Here is a 15449-nt window from a genome sequence, read left to right on the forward strand (position 1 = left end):
GTATAAATAAGGAGAGGAATAGCAAAAAATTTGACATGATAGAAACAGATAGAGATAAAAGGAAATGAATACCGCAATAACAAGACAGTTTAGATGTATGAAAAATAAATGCTTTGCCACCACTGAGGAATGGAAAAAAAAAAAAGAAGTACACTTTCAAGCCATTAAATACAGTGAAGTAAAACTACCTTATTCTAAAAGAGGTCTGTTGGTTCAGACAACATACAACCTTACTTGATGTGTCATGATCAGCAGCTTCAAGTAAATAATGTTGGCGAACCTTAGATACTGTAGATGCCCTCTAAATGATTTTAATGAGTATGCTTGCTGATTTTAAGACTCGTCCTAATGCGTCTCTCAATAACTTCAGAATGTATTAAGAAATTAAGGTAAATTTATCGTACCGTTATTTTGAATTTGCTACTCGTGCCTCACTTTAAGTCTAAAACTTCACATTAAATAGAGACTTTTTGATAACACTCATATCAGTGAAAAACTAGTCTCTCATTGTGCTTCAGCAAACCAACTGTGGTAAAAACAATTTATGTGACTGTGTCTGTTTTGCTCAAACTCAGGAAACACAGCAACTGCGACATGCATGAGGCACCATGGCACCAGGTAGAGACATTTGGTTATGAAAGCAGTGGGCTAAGGAGCAGTGGGACTGTGTGGTTTTGTTGTAAGTGTGCATTGAACTATTGTGTGACCTTTCAGTTGAGACATTTTGCATGTGATTTGCATTTCTTTAACATTTCAGACTGTGGGAGAGCAGAAACTGTCTTAACTGAGTTTGATGTTTGATATTTGGTATTTACTCAGACTTTTACTTGTGCACGCTATGCAGCGTTAAAACTTTGTCCACCAACATGTTCCAGTTGTGTTCTCTTATCTGGTCTCCTGACGGTGTCTGTCGATAAAAAGTCCGGACGTCTCTTTGTAACTTTGTCACTGGACATCATGCGAGTGTGTACTCAGTTTGACTGCTTGATAATTAGAGGCAGTTTGCCCAGCAACAGCAGAAACACACACAGACACACCAGAAGTAAGCTGCCGTGGATATACCCTGTGTTCTCTGAGACTAATGACCTGAACTGGGTTTTGTTTTTTTTTCCTCATCTTGACGGGCAAAAAAATAAAAAAAAACAACCACAGAAAAATCCCTACTCAGCTTTAAGCTGCAGGTTGGTGAGAAGAATAGTCAGGAAGTCACACACAGCTCCTCTCATTACTGAAAATCAGCAGCACATAGAGTTACTGGTTTGGACGCATCATTTATAAGGTGTTTAAAGGTCTGACAATGTGAAGTGATGTTTCCCAAACAATTAAAAAGTACATCGGCTATTATAGTATAGTATTTTATCTGCCAAGAAACTCTTCTACTTTTCTACAATAGCCACAGTAAGTTCATAAAAACAGCGCAGCTTTTTACCTGCATAATTTGATTCTTATCTATTAATAACCACAGACTTTATCAATAATAGAAAGCGAAAAGCCCACAAACATTTATGGGTAGATTGATATCTGCGGCTGTAGGCGGCAGTAGTATTTAGAAAAAAGACTAATTGATTTGACATTAACTAATTCTTTTTTTCTTTTAGCATATTTTACTTTTACTATTTTATGTAAATTTAGCTGATAACCTGTTTACTTCAATACGATTTTGAATGCAGGGCTTTTTATTCTAACAGAGGGCAGTAGAACATAATAGAAACTGTTCAGTAAACAACAGAAGCCCTGCAAGAGGCCGTCACTAGTTGCTTTCTCTTTCTGTTCCTGCTGCAGCTGACCGCGCAGCCGCTGTGCGCGCAGTCAGATGCGAGGCAGCCCGCGGGCGACGAGCCCTGCAGAGGGAAACATCACGTGGTGACACATCTCTGCGACTGACGTCACCGTCCCCATCGCCAAGCAACCCCACCATCAGCACTCGCGTCACCGTGCGCCCGAGCCGCGCGGTTGCCCGGCAACCGGCGCCTTGCGCTCGGATCCGGCCTTGCCTTGCACCCAGCTCGGAGCTCTGACGTGGGTGTGACGTTAATAAGGTGGGTATCAATTTGTTATGGTGGCGGAGGGGAGGGAAGGTGGAGGAGGAGTTCCCCCACCCTCCTCCTCCTCCTCCTCCCCGTGTGTGAGTGCCGTGCCGAAGCCCTTTGCTCTCTTTGCATTCCGGCGGAGCTCACAGGCGGACACACGCACACACACACACCGGCCGCAGCGCAGTCCGTCCCGGGCCGAGAGACTTGTTTAAAAAAAAAAAAAAAAAAAAACGGGAGGAAAAAGTTGCCTTGCGCGTGTTTTCCACAGGTTTTCCCCTCCGCTGCTGTGTCGCTGGTCCGGAGCTGTGGTTGTGGAATGGTTTACGTTTCGTCTGAGAGCTGTCTGAACTGTGAGAGAAGGAGGTTTATGTCTTTGTAAGGTAAGACTCGATAATAACTCACCTTTCTCCGTTTCATTGTTTTCCTGTACATTTTGTAAATGTTTCAACCCAGGAAAAAAAAAAAAAAAAAAAAGCTTTTTATCTTTTAGTTTTAGTTATGCTGCTTCCTCTTATTTTTTTTTATTTTTTTTTACTTTCAATTCTTCTTTCTGTTCCATTACATTCTTTCAACTGAAAAAGAAAAAAAAAAGTGGCTTCATTTTGAAACTGAATTATGGCTCGAGAATAAAAACGTATTTATTCCGTTTAAATTGTTTTAAAGTCTATTATTTGGAAATAGAATTTGTACATTTGAAATAATTTTATTTTGACAAAATCACTGAAAAGAGAATTGCCAGCAGCTTTACTCACCCTCCGTCTCCCGCTCGTCATCTGCCACCAGAGAGGTTTCCCATTGTTGAGACAGTTTTAATGGTCATTACAAGTTGATCTGCAAAAAAAAAAAAAGGAATCTGCAACGACAAATACAATATGCCACTCTTGTGTTTGTGTCTGCAGGTATTTGCCTTAATTTATCCCAACGCTGTAACTCCACTGGTGCACCATGGTGATCATGACGGAGACTAGCCGGCCAGCTCAGTCCAGCCCTGCCCAGGGCAGGCCCCTGCAGGTCGGCTTCTACGAGATCATCCGCACCCTGGGGAAAGGAAACTTTGCAGTGGTGAAACTGGCCAGACACAAAGTCACCAAAACACAGGTATGCAGCTCTTCTCCTAATCTGTATGCAGTTATTCGAGGAATGCATATTTTTCTTTATTTACACACTGACACATTTTTTTGGGGGGGAATTAATTTTTTTCAGGTGGCCATAAAGATTATTGATAAGACCAGGCTGAATCCATCCAACTTGGAGAAGATTTACAGAGAGGTGCAGATAATGAAGCTGCTGAACCACCCCCATATCATTAAACTCTACCAGGTGAGTGCATCGTATTTAATCTCTCTGCAGTGTTGCTGTTTGCGTGTACGTGTGCAAAAATGCGGTGCTGGTGCAGGCGTGTGTTATTCAGCCTGCGTTACATCCTCACAGTCACCGAACACACGCAGTGTATCGTGGTCTGTGATGGCTCCGTGTGCAGGGAGCCAGTTCGAATGCATGCATGAATGTGGGAGTAAAATGCTCTGGTGTGGAAAGCTTTGCAAAGTGGGGACGCATTTTATATTTTCCAAAACAACAGTGTGACAATGCAGAGCGTCGTGGCTCAGTGTTGCACATGTGCGACTGCAGCAGGGCCATTATGTGCAGCAGAAATAGGGGATATGCACTTGTGTAAGTGGTTTGTTGCAGCTTGGTGTGAGGTGCTGATTCTCAGAATAGTCTGAATCATAAGTACAGCACGGCAGTATTAGTGCAATCCCTTTTGACCTCCTTGTGCGAGTGAGAGGGAGCGTAAGGACGATCCTGGTGCCACTCGGTGCTGGGAACAATGCATTTCGGAGATGTTTTGGGTTATATAACGGCAGAGGTGATTACAAAGAAAAGGGAAACCGAGCAGTGACGACAGTGCTGGTTGAGGACGCATCCACAGGTCTGATCATTAAGCCCAATTAGCACCTGTTGGAGCCAAGTGCAATGTGTCTGCGTGTCACGTGAAGGCTTCCCCGCAAATCACTGCTTTACTCCTAATCAAATTGAAGACTTAGTAGGAAGAATCCGCTTTTTTCCCACTCAGCTGACCTCACAGGCACCGTGTCAGGCGTCTGGAAACAAGCACACACACCTACGCAAACCAGCACACAATGCCCTTTCTATTTTATTGTTTAATACTCTCGAGTTTTTCTGCTGTTTGTTTAGTTCTTTACTGTTTTGCTACTTTTGAGGATTACGTCACATCCCAGTTTAAAAGGCTGAGCAGCTTTTACTGTAAAATCGTGTCTGGACTGAAAATAATAACGGCATGACTTTATTCCTGGGAAGCCCCAACAATGTTTCCCCTCAAATGCAGAAGTTCATATACGTACGATTTAAAGCTAAAACAATAATTTGACCACAGTCATACAATTATTATTTTTTTTTTGGTAAAAATACCAAATATTCTGTCATATTACATTAATTCATTTGTCCTATATCATAAACTAAATATTTGTATGTATTGAACAATACATTGGTCAGACAAAACAAACAATTTCAAGATACCAACCTGAGTTTTAGGATGAACAGATGAACATTTTTAACAATTTTATAATTAGTTTTTAAGAGCAAATGATTGGATTTCTAACCAAAAATTGAATTATCACATATAATTCTTGCCCAATGACTCAATATTGTATTATATAATATACTATATTATATTATATTATATTTCAATATTAGTAATGCAGCAATATAATGTGTGTGTGTGTGTGTGTGTGTGTGTGTGTGTGTGTGTGTGTGTGTGTGTGTGTGTGTGTGTGTGTGTGTGTGTGTGTGTGTGTGTGTGTGTACTGCAGCTTTCACACAATATTAAAAAGACCTGGAAGATACATAATTTAAAATATCAAAATTATGATGAGCCGAAATCAATCTTACATGAATTTAATCTCCTTCAACAAAATAGATACACAGACTTCAAGGAGCCTAAAGGAAATCATGTTTCCTGTGTTTTTCAGACAAAGTGAAGTGAAGTGAAGTAAAGTGAGCATCATTAAAAAAAACACACACTTAACAGCATTTCCTACCAAGAAAACTTAAATATTTAATGTTACCAGAATATCTTCATTGTTTTAGTGGAATTGATGTGATCTTAGATTACAATTTTAGATTTGTTCAATTAGACATGAAAACAATGACAGAGATATTATAAGCTGTAAAACTGTACTGTCCCCCGGCCGCTCTGCGAGGTGTCTGACGTGGATGACCTCTGTCTGTCTTCATCCTGTATGTGATGCACCCTTGATTTTTTTTTCCTCCATGCCCTTGGGCTGTCCGAGGTGATGCTAGTCAGATGGTCGGTACTTGACAATAGTAAGCAACTGCATCACCTCTCTTCCTCCTTCCGGTACAAAGGAAGGATGGTGGCATGAGACCGTCTTGTGATCCGAAGGCTACGGCCTCTCGGTGTCTGTTTTTTTGGAACCTACGATCTAATAAATGTCCTGTCCTGGTAAATGGAGGTCTTCTGTGAGCTCAGGGAACAGACCGGGAATTGCGTCTTTCCGTCCCGTGAAGTGCACTCACGGCTGCGTTTTTTTGAGAAACAAGACGGCCGTGTGAACGGCCCACGGGAACACATCTCTGTTTCTTGGAGATAAACAGATACGGGGAGCTTGAAACTCAATACTAGCATCCGTTGCCAAGCGGCCTCTGGGAAAACATTCCCAACCAATTTGATCAGCTGGTCTGTGTGTGGATGTTATGTGTTTCCCTTTCGGATTCGTGTTGACGTGCATACGAGGGTTTTGAGACGTGATTAAAATGCATGTGGGTGACAGCTCTCTTATGCAACAGGACACAAAACGGAAAGCCAGGGTGTTGGTGTGTTTTTATAAGTAGAACAAGTATGGAGAAGTATGAAGGGGATTTTGGCGTTAGAAAATGTCTCATGCTTAGAAATGCCCAGAGCAGGCTGCACTGAAAGACATGGAACAGATTTTGCTCTTAGATGTCCTCACCAGCTGCCTATGACCCAGATGGCTCCAACTGATTTCCCCCCTCTTTCTGTCTCTTAGGTCATGGAGACCAAAGACATGCTGTACATCGTGACCGAGTACGCGAAGAACGGAGAGATGTTCGGTGAGTCCAGCCTTCAAATTCCGTCCTTTCACAGGCACACAGGCTGAATCCTGGTTACATGTCAAATGTGGACCTGAGCTAAAATATCCTCCCTCCCTCCAGACCACCTGACCTCAAACGGCCGCATGAGTGAAGATGAGGCTCGGAAGAAGTTCTGGCAGATTCTCGCAGCGGTGGACTACTGCCACCGACACCACATCGTTCACCGTGACCTAAAAACCGAGAACCTGTTGCTGGATGCCAACATGAATATCAAACTAGCCGGTAGGTGTCCCACAAACCGTTTACTCTCACCATGGTTACTGGTTTGCTGACAGGACAGTGATGTACAATGTGACAGAGTGTTTACTGCTTTGAATCCGTCTCTCCGCAGCTCATTGTTGTTTCTGTATTCTGTTCAGTTCATAGCAGAAGAAAGTATTTGCTGCTTTTAGATTTGTTCACTATTCTAATTAAATTGTTGATGTGCTGTCTTTTCTTTAATTAATTACTTTTTTTATCAAAATTAACATCAAACAGAGGAAATTAATTTAGCACACAAACAGACTCGGTTACATAAATAAAGTTTATAGCTCGACTCTCAGAGCAGTGAACAACAGCGAGTCTTTTGTGGGGGAGATGACGTGTTCACATTAGGTTGTAAATGTCCATCCCTGTCTCATGATGTTAAATTGAATCACACTCTGCAGACGGTCATATATCAGTTTTACGATGGCCCGAGCGCCACATGCTGTGATGTGAAATAAACAAGTTTGAATAACACAATTGTTGCTTGCCTCCTTTGATGTCTTGCAGACTTTGGATTTGGAAACTTCTACAATGCCAGGGAGCCTCTGTCTACGTGGTGTGGCAGCCCGCCTTATGCTGCCCCTGAAGTGTTTGAAGGGAAAGAGTATGAGGGGCCTCAGCTGGACATTTGGGTAAGCTTATAGCAGGAAAATATAGTCAGCATTATTGAAGGAGTGAGCATTAACAGTTTAAAAACAGTGATGACATTCACCTTTTTGCTCTCCACAGAGCCTCGGTGTGGTGCTTTATGTTCTCGTCTGCGGCTCTCTTCCATTCGACGGACCCAGCCTTCCTGCACTCAGACAGAGAGTCACAGAGGGACGATTCAGAATCCCTTTCTTCATGTCTCAAGGTATCGATTATCCTGCCAGCTAATCACAACGATTACTTCTAATTAGTAATTCCGTGTAAAGCCCACAATCAGAGACTCATTCATTGATTTACGTCCTCCAGACTGTGAAAACCTCATCCGTAAGATGCTGGTGGTCGACCCGGCCAAGAGGATCAGCGTGGCCCAGATCAAGCAGCACCGCTGGATGCTGGCGGACCCAACAGCTGCCCACCAGACCCTCAGCCATTCCCTCACAGAGTACAACTCCAACCTGGGCGACTACAGCGAACCTGTGCTTGGCATCATGAACACACTGGGCATCGACCGCCAGAGGACCATCGAGGTGACTGAACAAAAATTAAAGTTTGATAAAGTAAAATGTACAATTTTAGGACTTGAGGTGGGCGGTTTAGGGTAGTCAGCCATGTCGGCCTCAAATTAAAAGGCCGCCACCTCCTTGATGTCTGTCGCATCCACTATGTATTCCCACATGCTTAAAAGCTTACCACTCACTAATTAGAAGATTTAGTCTTCTGTTTTTAAAAGTAGAAGCAATTTCTCGCTCTGTCATCACCAAAAAGATGATATATGTGCTTATACTTGCCTTTCATTGAAAGAGGTACATGCAGGTGAAGAGCTAAGGAATGAGAGGGAGAGCTGGATATAAACTGGCACCATGAGTCACAGAAAGTAAATAAAGTGGTCTAATTGCTGATCTACTGTCTGTTTCTTCAGTCTCTGCAGAGCAGCAGCTACAATCACTTCTCTGCTATCTACTACCTGCTGCTGGAGAGAGTGCGAGAGCACCGCACGCAGCAGCTCAGCCGCCAGTGTGGAAGCTGGAGCCAGAGACCCAGGAGCACCTCCGACTCCACCGCCCCAGAGGTCAGCACTACAGCTGGGTGTAACAAGCTCAAACTAGCTTTCATCTAATCCTCTTCTGAAGTTTCTAAAACACCTTTTGCCTTCTTCCAGGTGATTATGGAGTCCACCAACAGTTTTAGAGCTACAGCGTTTTCTGTTCCAGCCAAAAGCGCTCCACCTGTGTACTCGGAGGTCGAGTGTGATCAGGGCGGATTGTTCCAGGTAAACCTATCAAATAAAACCCGACAGCATTCAGCGGCTTGTCTACCAAGAGACCAAGTACTGCCTCCTACTCTGCTGTCAGTCAGCTGCTAACTGTCTGCCTCCTTCTGCTTCAGCGGGTGGTGTTTCCAGTGGAGGCCAGCCTGAACAGATTGCTCTGGAACCGCTCCATTTCACCCAACAGCCTGCTGGAGACCAGCATCAGCGAGGAGGTGCGGCCCAGAGACCTGGAAGAGGAGGAGGCAACACAAACTCTTGTGCCCCTACTCCCTCCCACCACCACCTCCCGCAGACACACTCTGGCTGAGGTCTCTGCCCGTTTCCACCAGTGCAACCCTCCATGTACGTGTACGATAAACACATGTTTAGAAAACACACGCTCACCTTAATATTCTCAGCCACACAGAACTGAATTCCTGACCTGTCCTGTTTCTGTAGGCATCGTAGTCAGTCCCTCAGATGGCGCCTCCTCTGACGGCTGTCTGAAGTCCTCATCCAGTCCCGCCCCAACTTTGCAAGCTGCTATGGGTGAGATGTCAACACTTCTGGCCTCGGGGGCCGAAAGTGGAGCTCTGGTGCCTGCCAGAGCTCCCCAGGCTCTCTCCTCCCACCTCCTGCCCCAGGCCCAGGGCAGCCTGCCCGCTGCCAGCTTCCAGGAAGGCCGCAGAGCATCCGACACCTCCCTCACACAAGGTACAGGAGCACGAAATCACTTCCTATATATCACTTATCTCATCTGGTATTCATGTTTCTCATATGTACTGTATCGCATTAAAGGATCAAAGGAGTATTATATAACATTTTCCCATGCCTGTCCGCAGGCCTCAAAGCTTTCCGACAGCAGCTGAGGAAAAACACACGCACTAAAGGGCTTCTGGGATTAAACAAGATCAAGGGCCTGACGAGGCAGGTTGTTCCTCCGACCTCCTGTAACCGCGGCAGCCGGGGGTCACTGGGGCCGGCCTTCTCGGAGCACCGCAGCATGCTGGAGGAGGTGCTGCACCAGCAAAGGTGAGAGACACTATTACATTAAAGCAAACTGTTATTAAAGTCCATAAAAGTTCCAGGAGCTTTCAAACTGTGAGGGAGAGTAGAAGAAGAGTGAAACATCGTACTCCTTTTGGGAGTCATAATTCAGTTAAATCAGGAAACAGACATGACACATACTCAAAGATAAAGTGTAACAGAGGATATCGTTATCTAATTTGTCCATTGTAAATAAATGACCCTTGCAAATGCAGAACATTTTCACATTTTCCTCAGGATAGTGATATTTGTCTGCACATCCATGAGTGTTTTATACAAATACAGGCTAAAAACAACCAGGTTTAAGTCGTAGCACACGGGAATTATAGTTCCAAAACCTAGACATGATCATTATATTTACAGCATGTTAAAACCCAGTGAACAAAGAAGCATGGACACCACACAGTTGGTGGTTGGGGCGGGTTTAAGGTGGTGCTGTTTGTGTCTGAGGGTCATCAGATGTAGATACACAGTCTGACCTTCTGTCTTTGTTTTCCAGGATGCTGCAGATTCAACACCAACCGCAGTCTCAAGTCAAAGCCGCTCCGACAGGACCTACCCAGAATCCCCTGCTCTTTCTGGCACACCAACAGTCGCCCTCTCCTCCTCCTACCACCGTGTTTGCCTCCTCCTCCATGTTCGATACCCCCACCCAGTCCGCCCTGCCTCCTCAGCAAGCTTCTCTACAGCACGGCCCATGGCAGCAACCCCTCGAGACTTCCTCCTCCGGCTGCTCCTCGCCCTCCTCGTCCTGCTACTCCTCCTCTCTGTCCCCCGTGGCCTCCGCCACCTACCTTCTCGAGGCCCGTCTGCACATCAGCCATCAACCCCACCCTCACCCCTACACCAGCCTCCAGCGTCAGCTCCAGTCTGCAACACAAAGCCCCTTCCCCATCCTGTCCAAGCCGGTGGTGTGGAGAATGGGATCGGCCTCCAGCACAGACCCGAACATGCAGGAGTTGGGTCTGGCCGGACAGCAGCAGCTCAGCAGCTGTGTGATGGTGAAATAAAAAGCCAGCCGTCGAGACTGCCGATCGTTCTCTCTGTGGAAGACGGTCGGACCAAAGAGGACTCGATGCTGAGCCCGGAAGAAAAGAGAGCAGACATGAGGAGGAAGAAGAAAAAGCAGACACCATTTTATTTATTTAACAACAAGAGGTACACATGTGAGCGTCTTTCCACACGTGTGTATGTTTTTGATATCATATAAGCTAAAGACTAAGCAATAAACCAAACTCTGAATGAGGCGTTAAATTCGACATCCAGAGGAGCAATAATAGACTGAGAGACTCTCCTCCAGCTCTCGGATGGACTCACTTGAATAAACTGAGAGCTGACGTTAGCCGATACACTTATCTCTCACATGTTTTGATGCTGTCTAAGTTTTGTTTTGTTTTGTTTTGTTTTGTTTTGTTTTGTTTTGTTTTGTTTTGTTTTGTTTTGTTTTGTTTTGTTTTGTTTTGTTTTAAACAGGAAGTCTCACTGTCCGCTTTCTTTTTTTTAACGTCACGTTTTCCATGTTTCTCACTTGCCTGGACGGAAGACCAAAATTATTTCTTCTTTCATTTTCCCACTTTGTTCACCTTTCTTAAGAGACATTTATCTGTAGCAGTGCAATGAACATGCAGTATAGCGCCCTAAAGCTAACAAACATTCACTGAAGGAGTTGATTTCAATTGAAACTGTGATTATTATTATTTTTTGTTGTTGTTCTTTTCATGATAACGCAAACGTCGCTTTTACCTCAAGCTACAAAATGACTGCTACGCCCTCATCAGCCAAAACTGAGTGAAGATAGAGTCTCGCTGATTGAGTAAAGCACAACAGGTACTTCAGTCAGCTGGGTAGCACCTTGTACGTCCATGTTCCCTTCATTTCACAAGTACTTTCTTGTTAGATGCTTTTACTACCTCCTCAGGCAACAATTCAGCTAAACCTGTAAAAAAAAACAAAAAAACAACTATCATAGGAAAGACAGTACAAAGACTGTGGGAACGGTGCAATATTTTTACATGGAAAGACGAGACTACACGTACTGGTTCAAATCACATGTACATTTTGCCTGAGGTTTATTTTGTCTGCTTGTAAAAACCTTCAATACGTTTGACCTTGCCGTGCTAGCTGGCTGACTGGAAAAGGTACTTGTTCCGTAACACGGCGACATGATACCGTAGTGATGTAGAGGAGAGACTCGAGACATTTCAAAACGCTGTTTCTTCCACACAGCGTGCTTGTAGTTGTTTTACCGCGAGGAGGAATTTTGGGTTTTACCAAAGAGCAAACAGCACAATAGATGGGCGATCTATCAAAGACAGACTACTGACTTTTTCACTTCGAATGCTGTCTCAAGATGTAGCATGGTGGTTAGCTGCCATTTTCACATGATCTCCGTAGCTTTCGCTGTGAGAAAAACTCCCGCTGCCACCAAATTCAAATGCTACTCTGATGCTATTGTTGATGTTCCTAGCTGTTACTTTCAGGACCACGGTGGTGTTTTTGTACTTTTCTAAAAAAAAAAAAAAAAAAAAAAAAGAGTAAGAACAAAAAAAAAAAGAGAAAAAAGTCAGAACGGAGCAATACCATTTTGTGCAGGAAGCTAAACGTTCTCCAGATGCCCAGAAGTGTCTAAAAACAGGTGACCTGCAATGAGCTGATGTGTTTGTGCAGACAGTTCAGATGACGTGTTAGAAAAGCTGCACGAGGCGTGCAACAGTAGAAGCTTAGTTAGTTCTCATATCTGTGAAACGTCTTGTAGGGAGCAGTGTTGTTTTTTGTTTTTTTTTCCAAACCCAGTTCGACTTTGGAAACATGCAGTGTTGATATTTCTGCCCAACAATTTTCTCGGTTTATTGCACTCACTTCCAACACTCGTGCCTTTAACTGAACAAACTATCGGTCGGAGCTCTGCGCCTCCAGTCGCTACCCTGAAGGAAGCTCCGCGACCGGCCATCCGCTCAGACGCCCCTCTGATTTTTACTTTGACCTTTGAACTTGCTGTTTAAATGAAAGCGAGATTTGCACTTTATTCCTATTTGTTATTACTGATTTTTGTTTGTTTGTTTCTCATGATGAAAGAAAAGTCACAAAACTATTGAAACACTAAGACTCTTGATGCAAATCTGTCAGATGACACTTTTGATAAATTTTGGATAATAACAAGTATTTCATGTTTGTTTTTTTTCCTGATTTGTTACTTGACTGCGTGAGCATGAACACATCTGTGTGTGTGTGTGTGTGTGTGTGTGTGTGTGTGTGTGTGTGTGTGTGTGTGTGTGTGTGTGTGTGTGTGTGTGTGTGTGTGTGTGTGTGTGTAGGGGAGGAACAGAAAGAGGAAGGGAAGGAGAGAGGACATTAGTTTAAGAAAGATTGTTTATTTATGTGGCTATTTATTAAAATAAAGTTCACTTCCTAAACTGTCTGTGCCTGAATTTATGTTTACTGGCATGTTAACTGCTCTATCATATTAATATCTGTCGACATGACTTCAACAACTCTTTTACACCTCAACTTTCCCATAAAAATTGGAAATCCCACTAAAACGCCGAGCCAATACAGACTTGAGCATTTCAATACTGATATTACAGACTCGAATTAAATATTGAAAGTCTTCATTTCCGCACTTCATAATGCTTCATCCTCTTCATCGAACAGATGACGAGGCACACGGGTGATGCACTCGCACACTATGGTAATGCTGCGATGCTCCGGTGACCCTCCCGCTGGCCGGTTATTTATGAACCTAAGAACAGACAGGTGTCTGACGGAAAATTTTTTTAAAAACGTGGGAGTCAAATGACGCAATAGCAAAATGAAGAGCCAAACGGTCCGTGAGCCAGCAGAGCTGTGCTCCACTCCTCCGCCCGCCCTGCTCGTTCATTATCTCCGCTCAGATAAGAGAGATAAGAAAGCGGTCGAACTCCTTATTATGTGTTCCTGCAGGACTGAAATGCGCTGATTTGCTGCGAGCTCCGTGTACAACTTTACACCGTTTGGGTTCACTCCGCTGACTCAAGCATTCACACGTGTGACATCGGGCTTGACATTTGACACGCGACCGTCGGGGAGCCGCTCGTGGGGCCTGAAAGGAACTCTATACATGAGATCTCCGGCTGCCACAAACATATCAGTCATCAGCCGCTGCCTGCTGCTGACATGTCCCTTGTATTAACGAAGAAGCTTCTTGCAACAGGCTCTCAATAACACTGCACGACCATTTGCAACGTATCCCGTGTATGAAATGCAGCTCGCAGTGTTTACGGGCGCTTTTTCACGTCAACGGATGTCATCGTCCCCAGAGGTTTTAGAGTTCACATGGATTGAAGTCATCTTCACCACGGGAAGTCCAAGAAAAGATCTGCAATGTGAATCTTTACATTTCCCTGAAATTAGTTGTTAGTAACATTAATTCATCTGAAGTACTGAACTTGTGTGTTTTATTAGTATCAAATGGAAACGCTTTATTTATATTAAGTCACACTGCAGATTTCTAAAGTGGAAAAAGGAGATTTTTATTACAAAAGTAGACATACTGTTCATTTTTTCTTTTCAGTTAGCACTTGGACTGCAACTTCCTGAACAGCTTTTAAGCCTCTTGTAATAAAAATGTTACGAATAGATTTCTGTGCATCAGAAGTAAAGATCTGATTTACCTCTTGTTGTGTATAAGGATTTATTTCCTCACTGTCTAGGACTTCACAGTGGCCACTACCAGCGTGGTTACCAGCGTAGTAACAGCAATGTCAAAGCTAACCCTTTGTTCCCTTTAAATAGTAAAACAAAACAAAAATTCAAACATCAATATGACCCAGTATTGACAAAAATGCACTGACAGGTCTCCCTTTTCTTTTCCACATTCTGGGTCGGCATCTTTGATAAAGGAGATGAAACATAAAAATGATCTTAAAGCATTGATATGATTCCAAATGGGGAATTCTTTCATGTTTTACATGGTATTGGGACGGCGTGATTAAAGGAACAACAAAATATACATCGTGACACATATGACACGTAGTAATGTCACATCTTCAGCGAGATTTAACTGTCAACAACAGACATAACAGCAGTTTTGGGACAACACCGTCGGCTTCAGTCACAGATACGGTTTTTTTTTTTTTTTTTACAGCGGTGAACCAAAACAGACGTAATGTGTTTTGTTCTGTGGTTTACTTCTCAAGTCATGAGATATTGGGGTGAAAACACAGTATTAAGTGTTTTGATTTTAAAAAAAAAAGAGGGCTAGAGGGCTGCACAACACAAGCAGAAGATCGGAGTTAAGAGAGACGCAGTGTGCGACTTTTGTTCTGCTTCTTGTACACAGCTCAAGGGTAATATTTCTGTTTACAAGTGTTTCTTTTCGATAAATACATGAACATTAAAACCGATCTCACGCACACACACAGGTCAGAGATACTAGATCACAATAAAATGTAACACTGTGCTCGTGGATGATCGTAGCATGTTAAAACTAAAGAGTAGTAGACCGACATTTGAGCCCTGCTGGGCTCCATAATGAAGATTTTTTTTCTTCCTCAGGACGATTTCTGGAAAACAATGTGACCTAGAGGCTTTTTTTTTTTTTTTTTTTTTGATGCCTGTAATATCAGTAACTGTGTTGTGACCGTTCGAGGGTGCAGTTCAGTCGGAACATACGCTGCCGCCTGATGTATTGACCTCACGTGGAGCGAGTTCAGATACTGCTGATCGCTTACGTGTTTACAGTGCAAAGCTGATCCATCCCTCTGTACTTCGGCCCGGGCTCAAGCCCTGCTGAATTGTCCTTGTCGGTGTCTGTCTGTTGGGTATTCAGCATATGGGACACGTTAGTGTAAGACATATGGAGGGAAATCTGTTCATAACTTCGAGGTTTGTTGTGTATCTGTGCATGTAAATTGAGCTTGAAGGTTGTAGTAGTACCGTCTGGGTCACCCCTTGCAGAGAACACAAGACATAGCACAAGTTGTCCATGCATTCCCAGAGCTACATGACCGTGTGCACATTAACAGTAGGTGCAGAGAAAATGTCAACAAGAATCAAACAAGTATTGAGCAGAGATGGAAGAAAAATTAAGCCCC

The 15449-nt window shown here is 43.6% G+C and overlaps 1 protein-coding gene and 1 long non-coding RNA gene across 3 annotated transcripts; both read left to right on the top strand.

The window, feature by feature from the left end:
- The first annotated feature begins 2125 nt into the window (after positions 1 to 2125).
- Positions 2126 to 10394, top strand: sik1 (salt-inducible kinase 1). Of its 2 annotated transcripts, none has more exons than XM_069713644.1 (13): positions 2126 to 2413; positions 2933 to 3353; positions 6083 to 6146; positions 6249 to 6410; positions 6942 to 7066; positions 7164 to 7287; positions 7389 to 7609; positions 8002 to 8151; positions 8242 to 8352; positions 8469 to 8694; positions 8791 to 9045; positions 9174 to 9363; positions 9878 to 10394. In XM_069713644.1, exons 2-13 carry the CDS (start codon positions 2979 to 2981, stop codon positions 10386 to 10388), a joined length of 2514 nt encoding a protein of 837 aa, XP_069569745.1. In that variant the 5' UTR covers positions 2126 to 2413; positions 2933 to 2978; the 3' UTR covers positions 10389 to 10394. The 2 variants fall into 2 exon arrangements, with proteins under 2 accessions (XP_069569745.1, XP_069569746.1); XM_069713645.1 differs by lacking the exon at positions 2126 to 2413 and having other exon boundaries at positions 2420 to 3131; positions 3237 to 3353.
- A 74-nt stretch (positions 10395 to 10468) lies between these two features.
- Positions 10469 to 12791, top strand: LOC138629718 (uncharacterized). Its single transcript, XR_011311569.1, has 2 exons — positions 10469 to 10790; positions 10852 to 12791. It is a non-coding gene; the product is annotated as an uncharacterized lncRNA (long non-coding RNA).
- Positions 12792 to 15449: the final 2658 nt, after the last annotated feature.

Source organism: Brachyistius frenatus, unplaced genomic scaffold (genome assembly GCF_029030835.1).
Source record: "Brachyistius frenatus isolate BFR_SWC_R1_liver_20210118 unplaced genomic scaffold, ASM2903083v1 Contig_120, whole genome shotgun sequence".
Classification (NCBI taxonomy): Eukaryota; Metazoa; Chordata; class Actinopteri; family Embiotocidae; genus Brachyistius; species Brachyistius frenatus.

Coding starts and splice junctions, on each gene's coding strand:
- sik1 (XM_069713644.1), top strand. CDS start 2,979: ATGGTGATCATGACGGAGACTAGCCGGCCAGCTCAGTCCAGCCCTGCC. Junction 7,067..7,163: donor GGCCTCAGCTGGACATTTGG/GTAAGCTTATAG, acceptor TGCTCTCCACAG/AGCCTCGGTGTGGTGCTTTA. Junction 9,046..9,173: donor CGACACCTCCCTCACACAAG/GTACAGGAGCAC, acceptor GCCTGTCCGCAG/GCCTCAAAGCTTTCCGACAG.